Source organism: Mesoplodon densirostris, chromosome 4 (assembly GCF_025265405.1).
Source record: "Mesoplodon densirostris isolate mMesDen1 chromosome 4, mMesDen1 primary haplotype, whole genome shotgun sequence".
Lineage (NCBI taxonomy): Eukaryota > Metazoa > Chordata > Mammalia > Artiodactyla > Ziphiidae > Mesoplodon > Mesoplodon densirostris.
This window is the reverse complement of record NC_082664.1, coordinates 11,697,522-11,721,640: the sequence shown is the minus strand read 5'-3', so window position 1 is coordinate 11,721,640 and position 24,119 is coordinate 11,697,522. Positions and strand designations below refer to the sequence as shown.

Below are 24,119 nucleotides of genomic sequence, written 5' to 3'. Positions count from 1 at the left end.
CTGGCCCAGCAGATGGCCAATGAACAGCACGCTTAGGGAGACTGTCTTCTTCTTTTTTTTTTTTTTTTTTTTTTCTCCTTGCGGTATGCGGGCCTCTCACCGTTGTGGCCTCTCCCGCTGCGGAGCACAGGCTCCGGACGCGCAGGCCCAGCAGCCATGGCTCACGGGCCCAGCCGCTCCGCGGCATATGGGATCCTCCCAGACCGGGGCACGAACCCATATCCCCTGCACCGGCAGGCGGACTCTCAACCACTGCGCCACCAGGGAGGCCCGAGACTGTCTTCTTTTGGCCATAACTAGCAACCAGACTTAGGTGAGCGGCCCGGGAACTCTTTGCAAGGCTGTGTTGAAACCACCTGTCAACTAGGCCACCTTCCCAGCTTGACCGTGAGCTCATTCAAAGTGTCTATCCTGGTCCCCAGTCTAGCTCTGTAGAAGCTCAGAGTATATGATGTCCGTTAAATGCATAAATGGCTGGAGGGACGGGTGGGTAGAGATAGATGACAAAAGTATCTCCTTCCTATGTGGGCTACTCTGTCACCTGTCCCCAGCTCTGACCCTTGGAGTCTTTCCTGAATGCTCTTGGAAGCTAGCACCTGCTGGAAGTCCCAGGCATCTTGGCACCCGTGGGACTTGACCGTGATGGAGCTGTCCCAGTTATGGGGTGACAAAGGCAATAATGCCGCTGCAGAATGGCACATTTGGTCCCTCCAGAGCTGGGGGGCACAGCTCAAAGACCTCAGACTTTGAACTTAATGAAACCCGAGTCCATCCTCAAGCTGGTCACAGGGGCCTCTCTGAACCTCTGTTTCCTTTTCTATGAAGTGGGAATGTAAACTGGCTTCTGAGGACCGTCAGGAGAATCAGAAGAGAAAGCTGCTGCCTTGACTGTTGCTGTGGCCATCCATCTTCTTCCTGCCTGGCCCACGTGGCCCTCATCCTCCAGCGTAGCCTGAGGTGGTGAGGGGCAATGCCGGCGACCGTGGCCACAGGCCAGGAGGCTGGCCTGAGCAATACCGGTGACAAGGACAGGGACCTGCAGGTGGTGTTCCAGGAACTCTGCCAACTCCAGGCAAAGTACGAGCCGTCCCAAGCCCCGCCGTGCCCCCTGCCTCAGCCCCAGGGCCACCTGCCGTGGGCTAAGCAGCTGGGACTGAGCAAAAATGCCTGAGGAGGCCAGACCAGGAAATGAACAGGGAGGGGACTGAGGACCAGAAGTAAGTCAAGAGGGGCGGCTGATTTGCGAGTGGTGGGGAGGTGGGGGGCTTGGCTCCCGCCCTTTGAACTCAGACCTTGGGCCAGTCCCAGGCCCTGTGCAAGCTTAGTCTCCCTCCACGAAGGCAGGGCTGTGGGTGACCATCCCTATGCATCCATCAGCTCGGCCCCTCTAAAATCAGCCTGCAAGGTTGCTGCCGTGTCTCCAAGCAGACGCCCTTAATCCTTGCCCCGGGTGACTCTTCAATTTCAGGCTGCCCACGAAAGCCTGAGTTAGATGCAAAAGGATGGATTGATATCTGTGAGCGATTTTATGGAGAAGAGTCCCAACCGGTCCATCTGATTCTCACAGGGCTTCCCAACCTCCCCACTGAAAGGTTTAGCACCGTGGCTCACAGGACCCCACGTGGTATTTGCTGGGGGAAGACAATTTTTTCCTGCATTTTTCAGGACCGTATGGATGAGAAAATGGGGCCTGAGAGGCAGAGTGGCTTGCCCTGGGGAAATCAGCAGTCACTCAGAGATACCCACCACAGCCTTTCCTGCTCTGCCCTTGACCACTGACCTTGAAGGCGACCAGGGTGGGCCACCTATTGGAGACTCATCTTGCTTGGTGATGCCCCTGATGGCTGGGCAGCAGCATGTGGCTGTTGCCCCTCTGGGGGCTGCCCGGGCCCTGACCACAGACTGAGTGCTTATGATGTGCTGGGAGCCCCAGACCCGGTCCCCACCGGCCTGTGAGGGAGGGGTCTGGTTACCCCTGTTACAGACAGGCCAGCCAGGCACAGAGAGGCAAAGCCTGTGGCCGGATCACCGGCTACTGGGGGCTCAGACCATCTGCCACCAGCTCAGCCTGCAGGAGGGGCTCCATAGACCCCATGCCACAAAGGCCCGGCCTCGCTGGCCCCCAGGCCCCTTCCTCATGGCCTGACCACAGGCATCTATTTGACCTCTTTGTGGCTCAGTTTACTCAGCAGTGAAATGGGGGTGGAGAGACACAAGTCAGTGGCCCATTGATGGGGTCAGTGACCAGCCCAGCCCGGTTCCGTGCAGATCCACAGAGGCTGGCCCTTGCCAGGGGTCACGACCTGGAAGTCCCCAAACCGTGTTCTCACGTCTGGCTCTCTCGCCGGCACTGAAATGTCTCTACAGACAGAGGAAGCTGAAGAGAGAGGTCACAAGGTTTTTGAAGACTATCTGATCAAGGTCCTTGAGAAAATCCCCAAGGGTACGTATGTAGCTTCCTCAGCAGGCCTGTCCTCTCTGCAGGCACCTCCCAGCCTGGGAACCTGGGCACGTGTGGGCTCGCTGAGCACTGAGCTCGCCTGCAGAATGGGGATCCACAGGCCGGTGCCACCGTGGTCGAGCCAGCCAGGGCACCAGCCACGTGGCCTGCAGCAAGTTCTCAACGTCTCTGTTCAGTGGGAACAGTAACAGTTCCGTGGACTGGATCACCCTTTATGAGCATGTAGCCCGGTGCCCGACGTTTAGCTATGGCACCCAGTAAGTGTCAGCTATTATTATTACCTCATTTGTCTTTGATTTTGCTCTTAGGAACTAAAATTACACAGGCATCTGAAATGAGTTTTGTGTTCTGTTTTATCATGATTTGCACCAGAATCCACTGTTATCAGTGCTGAAAGCTTGATAGGAAAGAGAAGGGGAGACAAACATACATAATTTTATTATCGTCATTGTCTTTACGTCACCAGTAATAAAAATAACTATCACTGTTTATGAAATATTTACTCTGCGCTAAGCTCTTCAGTAAATCCTTTTTACCCCTCTTTAGGAGCTTCTGAGAACTGTGCTACCCAGGCTCAGTGAGGTTAAGGGACTTGCCCAAGGTCGCCCAGACAGGAAGTGGTGCGGCTGGGCCTCAGACTCTGGTCTATCGGATTTCAGAGTCACTGTGCTAAGTGCTCTGGAGCTGCAGGAGCCCCAAGGACTCTGCCCTGGAGGTCAGGGAAGGCTTCGTGGAGGAGGGGGCCATTCATAGGGCTCAAATGTGTTCAGCAAAGGGGAACAGCACTGCAGGCAGAAGAACAGCACAGATGTAGGCTGGAGCCATGGCCCTGTGCAGTGGGTTTGGGGTTGAGTTCCAGTGTGCTGGAGCGCCAGGATCCGGCAGGGGCCGCTGGGAGATGTGATTGGAAGGCTGAGCAGCATCAAAGAGCCTTGAGCACCAAGCCAAGGAGGCGCGGGGTTTGAAGCAGACCCAGCACCCAGTGCAGCTTCTAGAAGCCTCCTAGTTTGGGACCTTCCTAATTCAGCAGTTCAACCCTGTTCAACCCATCCGGAATGAGCAGCCACCAAAGCTGGGGATCCCGTCACTCGGGACAGCAACAATCCCTGTCCTCTTCCTGCAGGCTCCCCCAGTCAGAAGTTTCTCCTGGGGTGGCGGTGGAGGGTTCTTCTGCCTCACTGGGCAGCCTTGATCCAGAATGCTTGTTCTCAGCCTGCGGTGGCCTTTCAAATGCAGATTCTTCTCTTGAAGAAGTGGGAGGTCAGTGATGGGGCGCTCTCAACTTTGGGGCTCCAGTGGACAGCAGAAGTCCCACCTACCTTATTAGTATCACTGCAGGGGGCAGGTGAGGGCTGGGCATTCTGTGCCCACCCGTCCTGCCATGCACTGTCTCTATAGGCTACAACCAAGGGGAGGAGCCAGAGGAGGCCCCGGTGGAGGCCATGGTGGAGCACTATGGGAAGCTCTTCACAGTCAGCCAGGACATCCAGAAGCTTCTGGAGGCCTTCCTCAAGATGAGCCAGGCCGTCCACCAAAGCCTGGAGGGAGTCTCTAGAGGGAGGCCATAGGGCTCTTATCCCGGTAACAGCTGCCTGAAGCCCGGCCCATCCCCCTTGGCCCAGAGAACTGGGATGTAGGGACCCCCTTCTCTCTGCACCCCCAGAGAAGGCCTGGAGCAGGGGTGGGCTCCTGAGAGGGTCTGAGTGGGGCGGTCACTCCAGAGCCTTGTTCTGTACCCCTTTCCCTCCCTTTCTGCTGGGTTTCTCCTGAGGAAGACTCAGCTTATACTTAAAAGGTGTTCTTCGTGGTAGAAAACTCAGGAGTTCTAGATTCAGACAGACTGCGGTTCAAATTCCAACTCAGCCTCTGACTAGCTGCATGACCCTGGGCACGTTTAGACCCTCTCTGAGCCTCAGTTTCCTCATCTGTGACGTGGGGGCAATTCAACCTAGTTGGTAGGCTGTTGTGAGACACTGAACACAAACTGCCTCAGTTAAGTGCCCCAGGAGGTCATCTCTCTCATAGTTGGTTAATCTTCTAATAAATTGAACTTTCACCCCAAGGGATGGGCGTTCCATCCAGAAGAAACTGCCCTGGCAAAGGCATGGCATGATGAATTTTTGTACTGCAGCTGGGGCCTGGGGACACGGGGAAGACAGAGGACGGAGATATGGAGAGGAAGGGAACAGGGAAAGGGAGGCTGATGAGTGGGCTGATTCTTGCAAAGGACAGTGGCATGGCATTTGCAGCCAGTCTCTGCCCCCTAGTGGTAGCACTGAAAACCTACACCATTTTGTACAGTTTTTTTCCTTCGTGTGCGGGGCACTGTGAGAAGCACTTAATAAGCTTTATCTCATTTAAACCTCACCCCGGAGGTAGGTGCTTCTATTCCTAGAGCTGAGACTAGAGGAGAGGAGTGAGGTGAGCATACAAGTAGAAGGTTGGATCCCAACTTTATTGAGAATTTTAATACTTTGTTCATCATGGATTTTTTTTTTTTTTGCATTAACTTTGATTTTTAAAAAACACTGCATTTGGGAATTCCCTGGTGGTCCAGTGGTTAAGACTCTGCGCTTCCACTGCAGGGGCACGGGTTCGATTCCTGGTTGGGGAACTAAGATCCCGCAAGCTGTGCAGTACGGCCAAAAACAAAAACAAAAAAATTGCATTAAAATATTATTTATATTAATTCTGAGTTAAATGTTGCACCCTAGTCCCAGGCATGCTATTTTTCTCATTTTCAAAGTAAGAAAACTAGGCCTCAGAAAAGTGTGGACACATGTATATCTTGTGTCCTCCAAACACATCTCCGCGGAGCCTGGCGTGGGAGTGCACCCAGCACATCCTGTGCCCCGCAGGCCTGGGCCACAGAGGCTGTCACAGCCTTGCCCCCTGGTGTCCTCCCAGCCGTTGCTGCAGCCGGAAGGGCCCAGACAGGTGGTTCTGCTTACGGTGAGAAAAACGGGCTCCAGGAGCTGAGCTGGGATTCGAACCCTAGTCATCCTAGACGTCCATTTCCTGCATCTCCTGGTGCCTTAAAGGGCCCTGACCACCCAGAAGTTTCCCCTCCTCCACCCCCAGCATCGCTCAGACCCCCGAGCCGTGAGCTTCTCGGGACCAGGACCAGGGCAGGTGCCCCGGGAGGTCAGCTGCACCGAATTGACCAGCCACCCTACCACAGAGCCTCAAGATCCGGCTGTGCCAGCTGAAGAAGTGTCACCGCAAGCAGGAGCAGTGGCGGCAGCTGGAACATGGTGTCACCTACCAGAAAGACACAGGCAGCTGTGATGTGAGTCCAGTCCACTGGCTGGGGTGGGGGGCGGGCAGCGCAGGGGCCGGGGGCTGCCGTCTCCTCGATAATGATCGGCCCCCGACACACACACACACGCACGCGCACGCACACGCACACCACTTACCCACTTACCTCTCCTGGGTGACTGTTAGCTTTCAAAGGGCTTCTCTAAGATGAGCCAGATGTCATGTGACAGGTGGGAGAACTGAGGCCACAAATAGTTAAGGACCAGCTGGGATACCCCCGTACAGTCCCAGGGCCTAGCATCTGCACTCCTAAATATTGGTTGACTCTTACTCATATCTATTCACAGATGAGAAGAATGAAGCTTGGAAAGGGTAAGTCAGGGCTGAAGTCCAGGGCCAGGATTTCTGGGTTTAATCCCTTGAGCTACTCCTTCCTGGCCTGGAGAATGTGGACTAGTTATTCTCCGGACCCCTGGGTCCTCCCCATACCAGAGCCTGTGCCCTTCTGGCCTTGGGGGCTGCCTGGAGGACACGGGGGAGAAAGGCTGGGGCACAGGGCTGTGCCAGGCACACTCCACCTGGGCAGGGTGCAGTCAGCAAATGTGGGACCTTCTCAGGCTCTTGTGGGATCCTAGTTTGGAAGACATGAGGGTTGGGGTCTGTGGGCTGCTGACTTCCAACCAAGGAGCTTTGAGGGGGAACTGGACTGGCCACAGTGTATAGAGTCTGTCATGGGTCTTCCTCTTGAAGGTGAGAAGTAAGGTTGCTGATCACAACCCTGAAGGCCTGAAGTCCACAACTCTGGAGCTTCCCAGAGTGAGGAGCCCTGGGTTCCCCCTTGTCCCCTCCTGGCCCCTCCCCTGGGTGTGGACCACAGGTGTGCCCAGCCGGGAGGACCCTCTTGGAAGTTAGTCAGTCCGGTGTCCCTCTTTGCAGAGGCGGATGCTCTGGCCCTGAGGTGGGGAGGGACTCGTCCAAGCCCCTTTGGTTGTGGAGCCCAGGCCAGCAGGAGGAGGTGGCTCCTGGCTTCAGGACACTTCTCTGGCCTGAGTGAGCTGGGGGCAAGGGGCAGGGAATTCTGGGAGGGGGCCGAGCCTGCAGAGCCGGCTGCTAAACTGCATGCAAATGGCCATCAACAGCACGGCCCAGCAGTGCTGCGCCTCTGCCCACGGCGTGCCCAAGGGCACGGGTCTCTTCTCCAAGCTCGACCTCATCTGGGTGAGGACTCTCGTGCGCAGGCTGGCCTCCGACCTGAGCCTGTCCTCGGCCTCGGCTCATGGGGCATGGGTGGTGAGCTGCCCTATCAGGCCCTCCCTCCACGGCTGCATGGCTCCTGCACGGGTGCGGTGGGGTCTCAGTGTCCCTTTTAAGCTCTCAACAAACTTGTAATGAACGCTCATTGGTGCAGGGTCAGAGGGTTGTAAAGGAACTCCTGCCCTGCCTGGTCTTAATATGTAGCCCCACCCCAGCACATCACACACACACACACACACACACACACACATGGGGTACACACTCATACAGACACTCCTATGGGCTCTCCACACACCCTGCAATATACATGAAACATACACTGACACACCTGCAAACAAACACACCAAGGTGCACACAGATGTAGTCACGCTTACATGGGGAGGCACATTTCAGTGACCGAGGGAGCCTCTGTGCAGGGTCCTCATTTTAAACTTCAGACTCTTGTCAAGTCCACTGAGCTTTCCCTTCTCAGTGGGAGGGTCCCCACCAGCACCAAACTCCTACCAGTCATAATGCTGATGCTGCAGTAATAGAGGTCATGTGATCAGATTGGCTTCCACCCACAGCAACATATCTTGTTTTCTTTTTAATAATAGCTTTATTGAGATATAATTCTAGTACCCTAAGATTTACCCTTTTAAAGTGCACACTTCAGTGTTTTCAGTACAGTTTCAGAATTGCTCAACTATCATTAGTATCTAATTCCTGAATCACTTCATCACCTCCCCAAAATACATTTTGTATCTGGCTTCTTTCACTTTGCATGATGTCTTCAAGTTTCATCCACATGGCAGCACAAATTCTTTTTTTTTTTTTTTTTTTTTTTTTTTGCGGTACGCGGGCCTCTCACTGTTGTGACCTCTCCCGTTGCGGAGCACAGGCTCCGGACGTGCAGGCTCAGCGGCCATGGCTCACGGGCCCAGCCGCTCCGTGGCATGTGGGATCTTCCCGGACCGGGGCACGAACCCGTGTCCCCTGCATCGGCAGGCGGACTCTCAACCACTGCGCCACCAGGGAAGCCCCCTTTGACCACTTTTTAACTGGATTGTTTGTCTTTTTATTGCTGAGTTGTAAATATTCTTTGTATATTCTGGATAAAATTTCCTTATCAGGGCTTCCCTGGTGGCGCAGTGGTTGAGCGTCCGCCTGCCAATTCAGGGGACACGGGTTTGTGCCCCGGTCTGGGAAGATCCCACATGCCACGGAGCGGCTGGGCCCGTGAGCCATGGCCGCTGAGCCTGCGCATCCGGAGCCTGTGCTCCGCAACGGGAGAGGCCGCAACAGTGAGAGGCCCGCCTACCGCAAAAAAAAAAAAAAAAAAAAAAAAAAAAATTTCCTTATCAAATATGCAATTTGAAAATATTTTCTCTCATCCTATGGGTTGTCTTTTCACTTTGATGGTGTCCTTTAAAGCACAAAAATTTCAATTTTGATGAAACCCAATTTATATATTTTTATTTTAGTTACTTGTGCTTTAGGCATCATCTCTAAGAAACTATTGCCTAATCCAGGGTCATGAAGGTTTACATCTAAGTTTTCTTGTAAGAAGTTTACAGTTTTAGCTCCAGTATTTAGGTTTATGATGCATTTTTAGTTAATTTTTGTATATGGTATGAGATAGGGGTCCGCTTTCATTATTTTGCATAAGGATATTCAGTTGTCCCGATACCATTTGCTAAAAAAACTGCCCTTTCCTCATTGAATTGTCTCCTCATTCTTGTCAAAAATCAATTGGCTGTAAATGTGAAGGTTTATTTCTGGACTCTCAATCCTATTCCATTGGTCCTTATGTCTGTCCTTAGCACTGTCTGGATCACTGCAGCTTTGTAGTAAGTTCTGTAATTGGGAAGTGAGTCCTCCAGCCTTACTTTCCCTTTTTGAGGTTGTTTGACTCTTGTAACTGAAGGTCTCGCATCGTGGTGCTTGGAAGTTCCGTGTCTGGGTGGGTTTCAGGGCTGGTGTGACCCAAGGCTCAGTGGCACCACAAGGACCCGTCCTTTCCACCCTCCCTTGTCTGCCAGCTTCAGCACTAGTTCCATCCTAAGTCATAACTTGCTTTTCTCTTTCGAGGCAAGTTCAGTGGAGTTGTTTGAACTCAGGATTCTTAGCACCTCTGGGACACTGGGGGCGAGTCCCATGGCCAATGCTGTCTAGCAGCAAGAGTCCACAGTGGGCGAGCCTGCGTCTTAGTTGAGAAGAACTCAGGAGAATTTCACAGGCAGTATCAGGGCTTCTCTGCTCCATGGCACAGCTCTTGGGGCAGCATTCACAGTGAAGGCTGCATAACTGGCATCCCCTGGGGCATAGATCCTTCCCATCATGATATGAATGAGCATTTAAGTAAGGGCACATTTGCCCTACAGTCCCAGTGTATTAATTTCATCTTCTTCCCAAGGAAAAGGAAGAAATTACCCAGTGATGTCAGGGCATCCCAGAGAGCTCCCTCAGCAATCACTCGGTCAAGTCTCAGAGTCACCCACATGCGCTCGGCATGGTACTAGGGAAAGAGAGGTGGAGGGAGATAAAGGTCACCTGGCCCTTAAGAAATGAGTGCCCCTCAGACAGGGAGGCTGGGGGCAGTCAGGGTGGGCTTCTCGGAGGAAGCAGTGAGAAGAGGCAGGTAACCACATTCAGGAAGCCGCACAAGGACCTGGGTTCTGAGCCATCCAACTCTGCCACTGCTGGGCTGTGTCGCTTCAGACAAGTCACTTAACCTCTCTGAGCCTCAGTTTGCTCATTTGCCAATTGGCATTGATACCACATCTTTGGCAGGGCCCTTGTGAAGACTAAAGGAGACGCAGGTCAACCTTGGTGTTGCTTTGGTTCCTGGGAAGTGGTGTCCAGGGGCCAGAGTACAGTCAAGTGAGAGAGATTTCTTTTTTCTCCCGGGAATTTATGTTGGACAAAATGGAGACTGTGAGATTCATCTCACTGCTCAGGGGACCCAGAGTGTGCTGGACAGCAGACAACCCCAAGGACCGGGGCCTCAGAAGGTACCCCAGACCATTCAGGAAACATTCAAAGAGTCAAGATTCGATCCCTAGGACCCCCTTTCCTAGCACCCAGGCTTCAGAGTGCTCCAGCCTGTACTGACACAGCCCAGGGCCACCAGCTCTGCCAGCATCACGACCATCTCCTTACCTGCTTGGCCTCCTTTTTTCACCACCAGCGCTCCTGAGTGGGTGGGAGCCAGGGGAGGCGGGGATCAGTGAGAGGTGGGGCAGCTAGAGCCAGGTGGGGTTGAGGGGGCGCTGTTCCCTGCATTGGGGGATTGGCAGGGATTGAGGTGAGGCCTGCCTGGGACCGTGGGCGAGACAGAGGGAGGTTCCCGAGTCAGAGGCAGCAGCCAGGTGGGAAGTCCCAGGTTGGAGACCTGCACCCAGAAGCTGGGGATGCATTTCTCGCCGTCATTGGTGGGTCTGTCTGGGGCCAAGGAGCTTGAATGCATGCCCGACTATTGGGAACGCCGCAGGCATAGAAACTCTCACAAAGAGCCACCCTGAGCCATAGGACGCGTGGGAGCTGGCCTGGCCCACAGCAGGCCGGGGGTACTCAGTTTGTAGGAGGACGTCTCATCACTGCTTCCCAGAAGCTGGATACCAGTTTGGTGCCTTCTGCCCACCTGAGGGTCTCTGAGCTGCCTGGAATGAGTGCTCCTCTCAGGGGGACTGGGGGCAGGGCAAAGCCCCTCTCTGGGCGGGTTTTCTCACGTGTGAAATTGGGTGTGAGGATGTCTAAGGGAATCCCCTCTCCAGTCTGACGTTCTTAGGTCAAGGTTGGAAAGGCCTCTGCGTGCATGGCACTGGCTTGGTGTTATTGAGCCACGGAGGTGAAATCATCCTGGCAGCCACCACAGCCCCGAAAAGGATTCACTTCTGCAGGTCTGCTGATGTTAACTGATTTAGGTTAACTTTGAAAGTTCGGAGCAACTGATTTGCAGCAAATGGTGGGGCATCAGCAAATTACCTTTCACAGGGGAGTTTCAGAAAAGATGCTGCTATTCCTTCAACAAGCACCGAGGGTCTGCTGTTTTCCAGGTGCTGTTGGGAGAGGGGACGGGAGGCTCGGAGGGAGTGGGGGGGAGGCTGGGTAGGACCTGGCCACTGAAATATTTAGGGGAGCTAAATATAAGAAAGAAGGTTATGTCGGGTCAGGTCTTAAGAGCAGTTTTTTTAAAAGGCCGGGGGGAGCTGCAGAGAAAGCATCATTTTGAGTTTCTGACTCTCAGGCCTTTGGGGCAAAGAGAGCATCCCAGGTAGGGCTTGAGTCAGATTTCAGAAGGGAGAGGTTGGGGGAGGGCTGAAGAAACTGAAGGAAACACAGGGTAGGGCTTCCAGTTTGGCTGGATTACAAAGAGCCCGATGGGCAGTCTGGCTGGGGAGCCACCGTGGGGTCCCAAATGCCAGGCTATGAGGTTTGGAGGCCATACCTGGGGGTGTCTTAGACCATTCTGGCTGCCATAGCAAAATACCATACACCAGGTGGCTTAAACAACAGACGTTTATTTCTCATAGTTCTGGAGACTGGAAGTCGAAGATGATGGCATTGGCAGGTTCGGTGTCTGGTGAGAGCCCACTTCCTGGTTCAGGTGGTGGAAGGGGTGATGGAGCTCCCGGAGTCCCTTTCATAAGCACACAAATGCCATTCATGAGGGCCCCACCCTCATGACCTAATCGCCTCCCAAAGGCCCCACCTCCTCACACCATCACATGGGGGTTAGGATTTCAACATAGGAATTTAGGGAGCAGGAACATTCAGTCCATTGCAGGGAGCATCTTGCATCCATACCTCACTGCTTACTTTCTCTCCACCCAACATCCACTTTCCAAAGAGATCTGAAGTATGTCATTAGTCTCCCTGTAATATGGGCACATGTTAGGCCAACAGTTCTTAGATTTGAACATTCCTCAGGAGGCCTTGTTACAACAGAGTGTGGGTGTACCCCCAGAGCTTCTGATCCAGCAGGCCTAGGGTGGCCAGGCCTTAGGATCTGCGTTTCTGACAAGTTCCCAGGGGATGCTCACAGTGCTGGTCTCAGGCCCACACTTTGAGAACTGCTGCTTGGGAGGAACGGCAAATCCCAAACGCCTAGGCTGGGCTCTGCTTCGCCTGGAGTACCAACTCCCCCTGCCTGGACTGCAGTCCCCATCTGCACAATGGGGCAAGCATCATGGGGACCTGGCATCCTGGGAGGGCCATCCCCACCCCGTCGGACCTCCTGGGAGGTGCTGAACATGACACCCTGTTAGAGGCCCAGGGAACAGTCCTCTCACTTTGCCCACTGGGGCTCTGTGAAGAGCTGTTGTCCTGTCCCCTGCCATCTGCCTGCTGTGCACATGTTGTGTGTATGTTTGTAGGTCTAGTTCAGATGTCTGGCACACTCCTTGGGAAGGAGGGCCATCAGGACAGATACCTGGTGTGGCAGTGACCTGGCTATTAGTCTAAGTTTGCAGCGGGCATCTGAGTCTTTTAGGAGCTCCCAGCCTCCCCTGGGCGGAGCTTGGGTCATGAAATTGACAACTGGGCACTGCGCTTAGGGGCCCTGCTCTCTCAGGCTGCTGGCACGTACTAGAACGCTGGGGTTTATCCTTGCTGGGCTTTTTTGTCAGACAGAAAGCTCTCTCAGCCCTGACCCTGTACCTTTAAAGCACTTTCCTCCTGGGCTCCATATTAGCTGGAGAAAGGCCTTCAAGGGCATTTGGAGAAAACCACAGTGGTTCAGGTACCTTATGAAATGTCATTTCATCTGACTGCCCATCCAGATCCTGAGACCCCAAGACACTAGGAGGCCCAGGGCTTGGACATTTTCTGAGACTGAGAGCTCATTACCTGACATCGAATTCCAGCTTTAATTTTCTTCAAGTGTGAGGACATTCTTTCTACAGACCATCCAGGAAGAGTTGGACTATTAGCTAATGGCTGGTGCTGAGAAAATTGGCTATTTGGCAGGAAAATCAAATTATGTCCTTTTTCCACACCACATACTGTAGTATATTCCAGTTCCTTTGAATGATGGTTTTCCAACTTTAATGCTCATTAAAACCACCTGTGGGGCTTTCCTGGTGGTGCAGTGGTTGAGAGTCAACCTGCTGATGCAGGGGACACGAGTTTGTGCCCCGGTCTGGGAAGATCTCACATGCCATGGAGCGGCTGGGCCCGTGAGCCACGGCCACTGAGCCTGCACGTCCAGAGCCTGTGCTCCGCAAAAGGAGAGGCCGCGACAGTGAGAGGCCCGCGTACTACAAACAAACAAACAAACAAAAAAACCACTTGTGACACTTGCTAAACAGGGCTCATTCTCAGAAATTCTGATTCTGGCATGAGGCCCCCCAAATCTGGATTTTTAACAAGCATCCCAGATGGTTCCAGTGCAGACTGGTCTCCAGTCACAGGGTGAGAAACACTGGGTATCTCAATGTCAAAAAGAAGAAAATCTGCTCCACATTTACCTGGTCTTTAGTCAGGGAGAACTTTGGAAGCATGAAAGCAGCAGAAGTGACACCTGAAAATAATTTGACCACGTAAAAATGAAAAATGCATCTACCTCAGAACACAGCCAAATATCTAAAGACAATAAACTGAGGGGAAATGGTGAGAAATTTGAAAAAGGATCAATGTTTTTGATATTTAAAGAACACTTACACAGTAAAAAAAAAAAAAAAAGACATCAATTGTTCATTTCAGCAAATCACAAAATAAATAAAAATGGCCTATAAACATGAAAAGTATTTCTCTTCACTAAAAATAAAATTACACCTCATAACTTCTACCCATCAAAAAATTTTTAGTTAATCCACTAATGCATATAAAAAAGGCCCTCCAACACTGCGAGGCTGTTTGCATAAACTCTCTGGAAAGCAATTTGAGATCTTAAGAGGCTTACAAAATGTTTATGTCCTTTGGCTCAGCAATTCTAGGTCAAGAAATTTAAGTTAATAAAACCAGAGCTATTTGGTTCAAAATGACAGAAAGCCCAACTCAACTTGGCTTAAGCCAAAAAAGAGAATGTATTGGCTTATAAAACGAGAAGACCAGGGATTCTAGAGCTTCAGGAACAGCTTGATCAGGAACTCAGTGGCAACAGCATCTAGTCTGTCTGTGGGCTCTGCTCTGCGACAGCTTGGCTTCATTTTCAGGCTCAGCATAAACAAGATGGCTGTCAACAACCTCGGCCCCACATCCTTTAAAGTGGAAGTCAGAGGAAAAGAGAGAATGTCTCTTCCCAGTAAACCCTGGCAAGTCCCAGGATTTACTCTAATTGGATCACCTCGGGTCAGGTGTCGCTCTAAACAAATCTCTGATTGGCTAGGCCTAGGCTCCCTGTCCATCCTGAATGAATCTCTGTAACGAGGGAGATTCCATGCTCTGATTTCCAGGACTTGATCAAATTTTCGTTTGAGTTTTTGTGAGGTGGAGTATCTTTCATGGCTGGAGACCAACCATATGAACTGAAAGAAGGGTTCCCCAAAGGGAAATCAGGCAGTTGTTATCACAGGGAGGTGAGGCCTGGCGCTGGGCAAGCACAAGCCAGAAATGCCCATTACAATACAGAAACGGTGTCTGTGCCAAAATGTCCACCACATTGTTACTTACAGTAGCCAAACTGGATACAAACTCAATATCTCGGAGGAAGAGTTCCGTCAATGATGCAGTCAAATTATGATTTTATAATTCTGCAGCCATTAAATTCCGTGTTTTCAAAAATACTTAATGTAAGGAAAATTATCTATAAGGTGTAAAGTTAAGTGAAAAAAGGAAGCATTTTTTAAAAAGTTGAATATAAATTCAATTTAGTAAAAATTATATATGTAAAAGAAGGAAATAGACTAAAGCAGTGCTTCTAAGTGGGAGGATCCTGACCCTGGGGTGGAGTGGGAAGTGTTATACCCACCAGGTGCAGTAGATTGAGTAAGTGGTCCCTAGTCTCCCCCGGCTGTGGTGGCATCTACATCCGCGCTCCTGCCAGAGGCTCAGTATTCACTTCTTGGCTTTGGGTTGGCCCTGTGACTTGCTTTGGCCAATGGGATGTCAGTGGATTATGACACAAGCAGAGACTTAAGACTTATTGTGCAGTGGGGCTTGTGTGCCTCTGGGAGCCTCCTGGTTGCAGGGGGATGAGAGCCACATGGAGCTGACATAGACCAACCTGCAGCTTGGATCCACCGACACCATTCAATCCTCACTAAGTCCACGGACCACGGAGTGCGAAATAAATGCTTATAATTGTAAGCCAGTGAAGTTGGAGGTTGTTTGTTACACAGTATTACAGCAAGAGCTGTCAGATACACCCTCACACTTCTTCAGATTCCATGCTCTCTCTAATCCAAGAATCACCAGCGTGTGGGGAGCCAATCCACCCGCTGGGCGGGAATTGGGTTCCTGAGGAACGCTGAGCTGTTGAAAAAGGATTAGGAACTCCATTCTGCCATGTTCATCAACCCATCCTCTGGGTTGGAGGATTCTAATTTTTAATTCTCTTCTTTTTACTTTTGCATATTTTCCAAAGTTTCTGCAATAAGTGTCGTTAACTTTTATAACCAGAGGGGAAAAACAACTTTATTCAAAAATTGGAAAAATTAATTGGAAACTAACTCTTCTTGGCACCTCACTGATCCTAACTTTGGTGTCTCCAAGAACAAAGCTAATTGTCAAGTCCTTCACCCCCAGGACTCTCTTCAAGCCTCTGAAGACAGGGTTCTTGGCCCCTGCAGGCTGTCTTTTCTCCAAGTCCAACAATTCTGATTTCTTTAATGCGTCTCTGTTCTCTGAATGGATCCCACTGGCTTCTAGCCTTAAAATGTGGTGTCCCAATCTGAGTTCCATTCTCCAGGTAAGGAAGTTGGCCAGACAGGGATAACAGGATACATCTGGAAGAGGCTTCCTTGCCATGGCTCCACCTGAAAAGGCACTGGGCGTTCCTGCCTTCACTCCCAGCCCATCATCCTGGGACATCAGGCTCTGCCCATCCCTCTTCTTGGCCCAGGAACGGCCTGGCTACTTTGAAGCTTGTGCCCAAGACTGTAAGAGCCAGCCAGCCCATGGGAACATCTCAAACGTCTTCAAACCCGAGCCCACCTGGCACCAGTATGTCCTTGTTTCTTACTAGGCACCTTCAGAAGATGCTGCACTGTTTCTCTGCCTTTTGAGGCTGAAGCTCGCTCATCCTGGCTGCCAGCTACCAGGATGCCCAGCCCTGGGTCTCCAAGCTGCTCTCCAGCACTGTGCAAGGGGAGACGTGAGGCCCGGAGCTGCATCTCCCTCACCCCTAAATCTCCATGCCTAGTCAGGACCTGGCACAGAGCAGGTGTTCAGTGTTGGACAAGGGGGGATATGTGAGTCAAGAGAGCTAGGCTCCCTCCATAGTGAGAACTTCCTGATGTGGTACTAGGATGCTGCTTTTGGGCCACTGTACCTCACTGGGTCCTCCCCACAACCCGAGATCTAGAAAGTGGCAGTTTCCCAGTCCCATTCTACAGAAGGGGCAGCTGAAGCTCAGTGCAGTTCTGTGACCTTGGGGTCACACAGCCGCTCAGTGGTTGAGCCGGGACGTTTAACTCAAGTCCATCAGGCTCCAGATGGAACAATGTAACTGGAAACAGTTTGGTAGCCAAAAGAACTATAAGAACAAGCACCAACATGCACGGGATGCTTGCTGTGTGCCACATACTTTGCTAAGCTCGTCATTGTTCATGCAGCCTTCATACCCACCCCGTGAGAACGACTATCCCATTTTGCAGATGAGGAAATGGCGGCTCAGAGAGGTTGAAGGCTTGCCTGAGGTCACACAGCCCAGGGGGCAGGCCCCACATCTGTCTCCTTTCAGAGCTGATGTTATGGGGCTGAAGGGGACATGGGTATGAATCATGAACTAGAGTCAGGAGTCAATGGCTTAAGTTCAAATCCAGGTGGAATCAAGTTCCCAGGTGGAATCAAGGGAGAGTGTGCTTACTATAGATCCCTGCTACTCAAAGTGTGGTCCGGGGACCTGCGTCATGGGCATCACCTGGGAGTTTGTGAGAAAGGCAGAACCTGCATTTTAACAAGATCCTCTGGGGATCTATGTGCACAGTAAAGCACTGGTCTGATTTGCTCGGAGGCAAGCCTGTTACCCTCAGGTGAAGGTGGGACTCCCGAGGACAGCACCATCTCTCATCATCAGGGTTCTGCTGGGGTCTGGGGGGTGGTGTCTGTCTGTGAACTGGGACAGGTGATGTCTCTAGCCAATCAGCCACCTGGGCTCCCACTGAGAGCTGCACACGGTCCATATGTGCTTGGAGGGAGGTTCCTTCCACCCTGACTTTCTTTCCCTGCGCATCCCTTCCCTATCCACTTCCAGCCTCACCTCCTTCATGAAGCCTCCCCAGCTGCCCCTGCCCCAGGCAGAGCGAGTAGAGCCCGCCTCTGGCTGCCACCCCCTTGTAAAAGGCTCTCAAGAGTAATTACCTCCTTATAGGTGTCACTTAATTGTTGACATTTGTATCTCCCCCACTGGAAGGAGAAGTTCTCAAGAAGAAGAGCTCTGTCTTAGCCACATCTTCCAGCACCCATTGTGGAGGCTAGCGCAGAATAGGCTCTCAAGAAATATGTGTTGAATGATTGCATCCTTATATCCTCTGAGTAAATGAAGAAGGAAGGAAGGAACAAACGAATGAACTAAAGTCTTAAGCAAAGGAGTGAATCTCTAAATGAAACATTTTAAGGACCATGTAGGAGCCCAAAGTGAGGGATATTTTGGGGGACAGAGGAATCTTGGCTACCGCTTGGCCCTCAGGGTCATCCATGTCCCATGCATCGGTGCCGATGGCTACCTGGGGCCATGCCACTTTCCAGGATGAGCTGTCTCCCCAGCAGTCACGTAGGGTGAGCCTTGCTAAACCAGACAAGGGTTTAATGAGTCCTCCAAGGGAATTATTAAGGGAAGAGCTCCCTCTCTCCCCTCTCCATAACATCATAAATCATAGGAATGCTGTAGCCAGTCACCTGGACTGTTACAAGAAATGAGGAAGGAGGGGGCCTCAGGACAGCCAGTACCCACATTGGAGCCTGTGACAGTGTCCACCTCTTTGGAGACAGCAGAGACTTGCTCTGGGGTGAGTGAAGCCACACAGGCCCACAGGGCTTTTTCAGGCCTCACTGGCCTTTAACATGTGGAGTTGGGATGGATGAAATGGAAGGGAATAGAAAAACATGATTGACCTGTGTGTGTGTGTGTGTGTGTGTATTTCTGTCTATTACTAGTTTATACGCAATGGCTGGATAGATTATCACCAGCTCTGGAGGATGGACTTGGGACATTCTGACTAAAAATAAGATCACATGATGTCTATAAAGATGGCTGATCCAAAGGTTGGGAACTTTCAAATTTTCCTTTTTTTCTTTCATACCGAATAGTGTAGCACATCATTTTAAAAGATTTCAAAAAGTTGATCTAAGACCTTTATACAGTTTGGATTTTACTATAAAGTCTTGCATAAGATACAGTGGGGGGAGTGGGAATACCTACAGTTTTTTATTCCTGCAATGATTGATTTCATTTGTCTATTTCCTGTGATCTCATATAAGAAATCATTCTAGGCAAAATGCTGCCACTTAGAAGATGAACAAATTTTAATTCTCCTGCAGCAACTGGCAAAAAGGTGAGAATTGTGAGAGTTGGAAAGCCAGTCTGAGAGGAACAACTGCTTGAAGTATGGGAGTGGCAGGGTCTTTCGTGGGCAACTGCAACTGATACCTGGGCTCAGAGAGGTGCAGTAACTCACTCAAGGTCACACAGCAATCAGATGGCAGAGCCCAAGTCTGGCTGACCTCAAAGTTAGAGCACTTTTGGGGGCTTCCCTGGTAGTGCAGTGGTTGAGAGTCCACCTGCCGATGCAGGGGACATGGGTTCGTGCACCGGTCCGGGAGGATCCCACATGCCACGGAGCGGCTGGGCCCGTGAGCCATGGCCGCTGAGCCTGCGCGTCTGGAGCCTGTGCTCCGCAATGGGAGTGAGAGGCCTGCGTACCATACAAAAAAAAAAAAGTTAGAGCACTTTTCCTGATCAAAGCCTAGAACTCCTCCTCCCCCACCCCAAATATGTCCAGTGGCAGAGAAGAGTTTACTCAGACTTTCAGGGGCCTGGTACTCAGACCTGAGGGAGACCAAATATTTTTGCACTTTTGCATTTTCACCTGAAAATTTTATGTGAGTCAATTTGCTATTTCATAATACTTTGTTCTTATACAAAAAAAATCATGTTTTCTTCCCTGTAAAAATCTTTGAGGAAAACAGATGATCCAGGAAGCTGCTCGGTGTTTATGCAGCACTTCAAGCTCTGCCTGACAGAGCTGGGGGCCCCCGGGACCTGGGCTGGGGAGCCAGCATGTACCCCACACAACCTCCCTCATCTGTAAACAAAAGATCCAGTTTCAAGAAGCTTTTACCAACACCTCCAAGGCGAAGCTTTTCTGAGCTTTGCTCTCCAGGGGTCTAGAGAGTTTCCAGGGATCACAGCCCCGAACTTCTCCATTTTTCACGTCCTGGGGGATGGTCGTTGGGGGATTCACTCAGGCTCTGAGCTCTGCTGAATCTAACGGAGGCTGTGCTGTTGTGGCATCACCCCAGACCCTCTCCTGCTGCCCCACATCCAGCCACTGCACGTCCTGTCCATGTCACCGTCTGCCCCTGGGTACTGCCACTTCCCCCATCTCTGTGCCCCACCCTAGGCCCTAGCCCTCTTACCTCTGGCCTTCAGGTCTTCTGCTTCCACCCCCGCCCTCTTGAAACCCATTCCCCTCATAGCAGCCACAACGATCTCTCAAAAAAGCACATCTGATTGTGTCCACCCTCCCTCCTGCCCCTTCCAAGGCTCCCTATTGCCCTCAAGACAAACCCCTACCTGAGGCCTCAAGGCCTGCATGACCTGGTCCTGACCCCCTCTCCAGGCTGACGTGAACCACTCTCCCCTTCTTGACTTGCACCAGCCTGACGGCCTCTCCCAGTTCCTAGAATTCACCAGCTCCTCTCCCCGGATCATCACCTATGCCATTCCTTCTGTCTCTAGTGCTTTGTCCCTTGGTCTTTGCTTGTGCCTACTCATTCATTCAGTTCAGTTTTCTGGAGCACCTACTACGTGCCAGGCACTCTGTCACGTACTTGGTGTGCTGTGGTGACCTGGTCCCCACCCTCTAGGAGCTTCCCAAAGGCAGACACACATTAATGGTGATGAACTGTGATAAATACTAGGATAGGAAATCACAAGGTGCTAAGAAAGAGACTAACAGGCTGGGGACAGGGAAAAGAAGGACAAATGAGCCCTCTTCCAACTCAGCCTTCAGACCTCAGTCAAAATTCACCTCCTCTGGGCTTCCCTGGTGGCGCAGTGGTTGAGAGTCTGCCTGCTAATGCAGGGGACACGGTTTCGAGCCCTGGTCTGGGAGGATCCCACATGCCACGGAGCAGCTAGGCCCGTGAGCCACGACTACTGAGCCTGCGCGTCTGGAGCCTGTGCTCCACAACAAGAGGCCGCGATAGTGAGAGGCCCGCGCACCGCGATGAAGAGTGGCCCCCGCTTGCCACAACTAGAGAAAGCCCGCACACAGAAATGAAGACGCAACACAGCAAAAATAAATAAATTAATTAATAAAAACTCCTACCCCCAACATCTTCTTAAAAAAAAAAAAAAAAATTCACCTCCTCTGAGAAGACTTCCCTCTCCCCCTGAACAAGGCCGGGGCCCTGGGTTACTGCTCCCACAGCACCCTGTTCTCTTCCTTCCCAGCACTTGCAGAGTTTGCAGTTAGACATCGATTTCTGTGACTAAAGCAGTAGTAAGGAATGGTGCTGTGGAGCATCCACTCTGCATCCAGTGGGGGCTTGAGGAAGTAACCCCAGAGCTGGCTTCACCCACACCATTACCCAGAGATGTGAGTATCATTAATGCCACTTCCTAGAGGAGCAGACTGAGGCTGAGAGCAAGAGAGGCTGTATTAGTCATCTAATGCTGCATAACAAATCACCCCAAAACTTAGCTTAAAACAATGGACATTAACTACCTCAGTATTCTTGTGGGTCAGGAATCTGGGCATGGCTTAGCTGGGTCCTCTGGCTCAGCATCTCTCCACAAGGCTTCAATCAAGCTGTCAGCCAGGGCTGTGGTTTCATCTGAAGGCTCAACCGGAGGAGAATCGGTTTCCAAGCTCACTCATGTGGCTGTTGGCAGATGAAGTTCCCATGGCCTGTTGGACTAAGGCCCTCAATTTCTCATTGGCTGTTGGCTGAAGGCCTCCCTCAGCTCCTTGTCCCATGGACCTCCCCATAGGGCAGTTTACAGCATGGCAAGTAAGAGAGGAGAGAGAGTGAACCAGACAGAAGCCACTGTTTTTGGGTAACCTAGTCTCAGAAATGACACTCCATCACTCTTGTACTCTGTTTGTCACAAGCAAGTCATTAGGTCCAGCCCATGCTCCAGGGGAGGGAATTACACAAGGGCATGAACACAGGAGGCGGGGTTGTTGGGGGCCATTAGAGGCTGCCCATCACAGAGGTCATGTACCTGCCCCAGATCTTGTAGCTAGGACATGTTCCAGCCTCCTTCAGGGGCCAGGCTCTCTGTCCCGCCTCAAGGAGGTGAGGAGGGGGCAGGGACAGGACCCCCCAGTGGCCTTGGCTTTCTGTCAATCATACCCAATGCTTTCTCCTCCCATGGAAGCTGGGAGTATTCCCTGCCCAGCCCAGGAGGCTGTGTGGGCTATGAGCATTTACTACCCAGACTGGAGAAATGTTAGCTTTCAAAACCCAGGCCTGGGAGGAACCCACAAATGGGCAGTTGGCTGGAAAACTGGCCTATCTATTAGCCTCCTAGGGCTGTGGGTTATGTTTAGACTGAAAAGTGAGCTGTGATGTGGTATAACTGAGCCTTGTAAGGTTATTTCTCTTCCAGATTTTCTTGCCTCGTTTGAAAAGCCAGAGCAGCCTGGTAGGTACATTCCTTTTGTTCCCCCACCCCCACCCCAAATTAACTCTCACTGTGTCTCCTAGGCTGGTGAAAAATTAAATCTCAGTCATCCAAGGGGCTCCCTCCTGTCCTGCCCGCACCCTATAGGGGTTGTGTGGTCTGGACAACAGATTCAGTGCAGAGAGCCGGAGGTCACCACCCCACCAGAGTGGGAGCTGAGCGAGGCCAGCGACTTCTGTCAGTTTTGTGCACAGATGTGCATAGTCGGTGCCCAGCACACAGTAGATGTGCAATAAGTCTTTGCTGAATGTTGAGTGAGGGGTCTTTTGTTCTGTGGCCACAGTCTTTGCCCAAACGTACATGTGCCTTGGATGGAGGGACAAAAGGGGTCTTGGCCAGCCAGGCCAGCATCCAGCGTTCCCCCGGGGAACACAGGCCTTTCCTCTTGTTCTGGGACACCAGCTTCCACCCCTTCCCCAATTCCAGAAAGTTCTCCCTATTCAGTCAGCCCCAACTCCCCATTCCCTAAACCCCCAGTTCCATTGTTCTCTCCGGAAAGAACTTTTCTTAAAAATAAAAACCTCTTTCTCAACATTGCCCCTAGGAGTGGGAGCCAGGGTAGACCACTGACTCCAGGGCTGGCCCACAGCTCTGCGACCGGGAGTGAGGGACGGGGAGGGAGGGGATCTGATTCTATCTCATCCTTCCCAGCAGTGAAACAGCACACACGTTGTATCTCAACAAAGTTTTCAGCTCAAAGTTGCAGGCTCTGATGCGAGGGGCAGGGGCAGGGGCAGGGGCCAGCCAGGAGGACGGCATTGACATCCTGTGAGGAGGTGAATCACCTGACAACCCGGGGGTCCTGCAGAACACCCCGCCCTGCAGCTCGCAGAGCAGAGAAGGTCAAGTGCGTGAAACAGCACAACGTCAAGAACACCAGACGGTGGGTCTGCGCTAAAAGAGCTCCTGCCAACAGGGGTACAGCTGCCTGAGATCACCCCATCATAGTCTCCGGACATTGATTTGGGAGAGGGCAGATGACCCTCCTTTCCCGCAAAGACACAAACCTCCTTGGGGCTCCTTCCTGACACATGCAAATCCCTGCCTGTCCTCTTTAGGCTTCGCCACACAAGATGAACAAGACTCAGGCCCCAGTAAGTACCAGGCAAAGCCCACATATATTGGGCACTTACTGGATACCAAGTACAGTGTCAAGTGCTTTTCATGATCATCTCAGTGAGTCCTCCCGAATGCCCTTTGAGATGGGTATGAACACCTTCGCTTTACAGGTGAGGACACAGAGGTATGCCTTTCTCAAGGAGCGATGCCGTGGCAATCACCACACAAATATATACCTCCTGCTCTGGCTCCTGCTTGTAATTACCAGGTCCTACTGCCCCCTCCAAATCACAGCTGCAAAGGATCAGCACCACAGAAGGACAGAGATGATGTAGTGGAAATTCAGAGGAATTCATGCCCAGCCTGGCAATCCGGGATGGCTTCCTGGAGGAGGAGCCAGAATTTGAAGGATGGGGGACTTTGACACGTGAAGCCTGTGCAAAGGACCTTCCAGGAGGAGCAGAGGCTTAGAGGTGGGAAAAATGGGGAAGGTTCTGGGCCCTTGGAGACAGCCTCTTATGCTCGTGTACTGGGGAAGTGGGGAAGTGGGGAAGTGAGGGAGAGAAGGGATGAGAAAGGTGGGCACATTGTAGAGAGTAAAATGGGGTCAACCTGCGAAAGCTCTCTGGGTCTGACCAGCCTGAGAAAGGCCAGACCATGAGTTACAGGGGCCACAGGGGCCACAGAGCCCAGCCCCAAAGTCTGGGGGTGTCCAGCACCCAGGTGCCCAGGTCCTTTCCTGGAGGACAAGACACCCCTCTCCAAACCTGTGAAGTCATAACAGCCATCCCCCGACACCCCCCCCCACCACCACCACCACCAACCCAGACACCTGGACGCCAGGCAGAAGAGGGGCAGGTAGAGGAGACCAGATCCATTCCAGAAAGAACACGGTTACACCCAGCCAGGGGGCGGCCCCTACAAAGACTGTTCACATTTGCAGCTCCATCTCAGCTTGAAAACTGGCTGAACTCTTTGGAAGCTTTCTTTCTCTTCTAACCAGATTTTAGGGAGCTCAGGAAGACGTCTGATTAGTTACAGACCAAAGAGATTACATTTTCCCTGCTCATTTGAGCCCCAGTTGAGGAAAGT

General features: G+C 51.9%; 1 protein-coding gene across 1 annotated transcript; it reads left to right on the top strand.

Moving 5' to 3' along the window:
- Window positions 1-970: 970 nt before the first annotated feature.
- Window positions 971-10,066, top strand: CCDC197 (coiled-coil domain containing 197). Its single transcript, XM_060096019.1, is given in 9 exon segments — window positions 971-1,077; window positions 2,368-2,387; window positions 2,390-2,443; window positions 3,860-4,005; window positions 4,007-4,042; window positions 5,643-5,750; window positions 6,470-6,535; window positions 6,821-6,937; window positions 9,845-10,066. Coding segments are annotated over 9 exon segments (876 nt in total).
- Window positions 10,067-24,119: the final 14,053 nt, after the last annotated feature.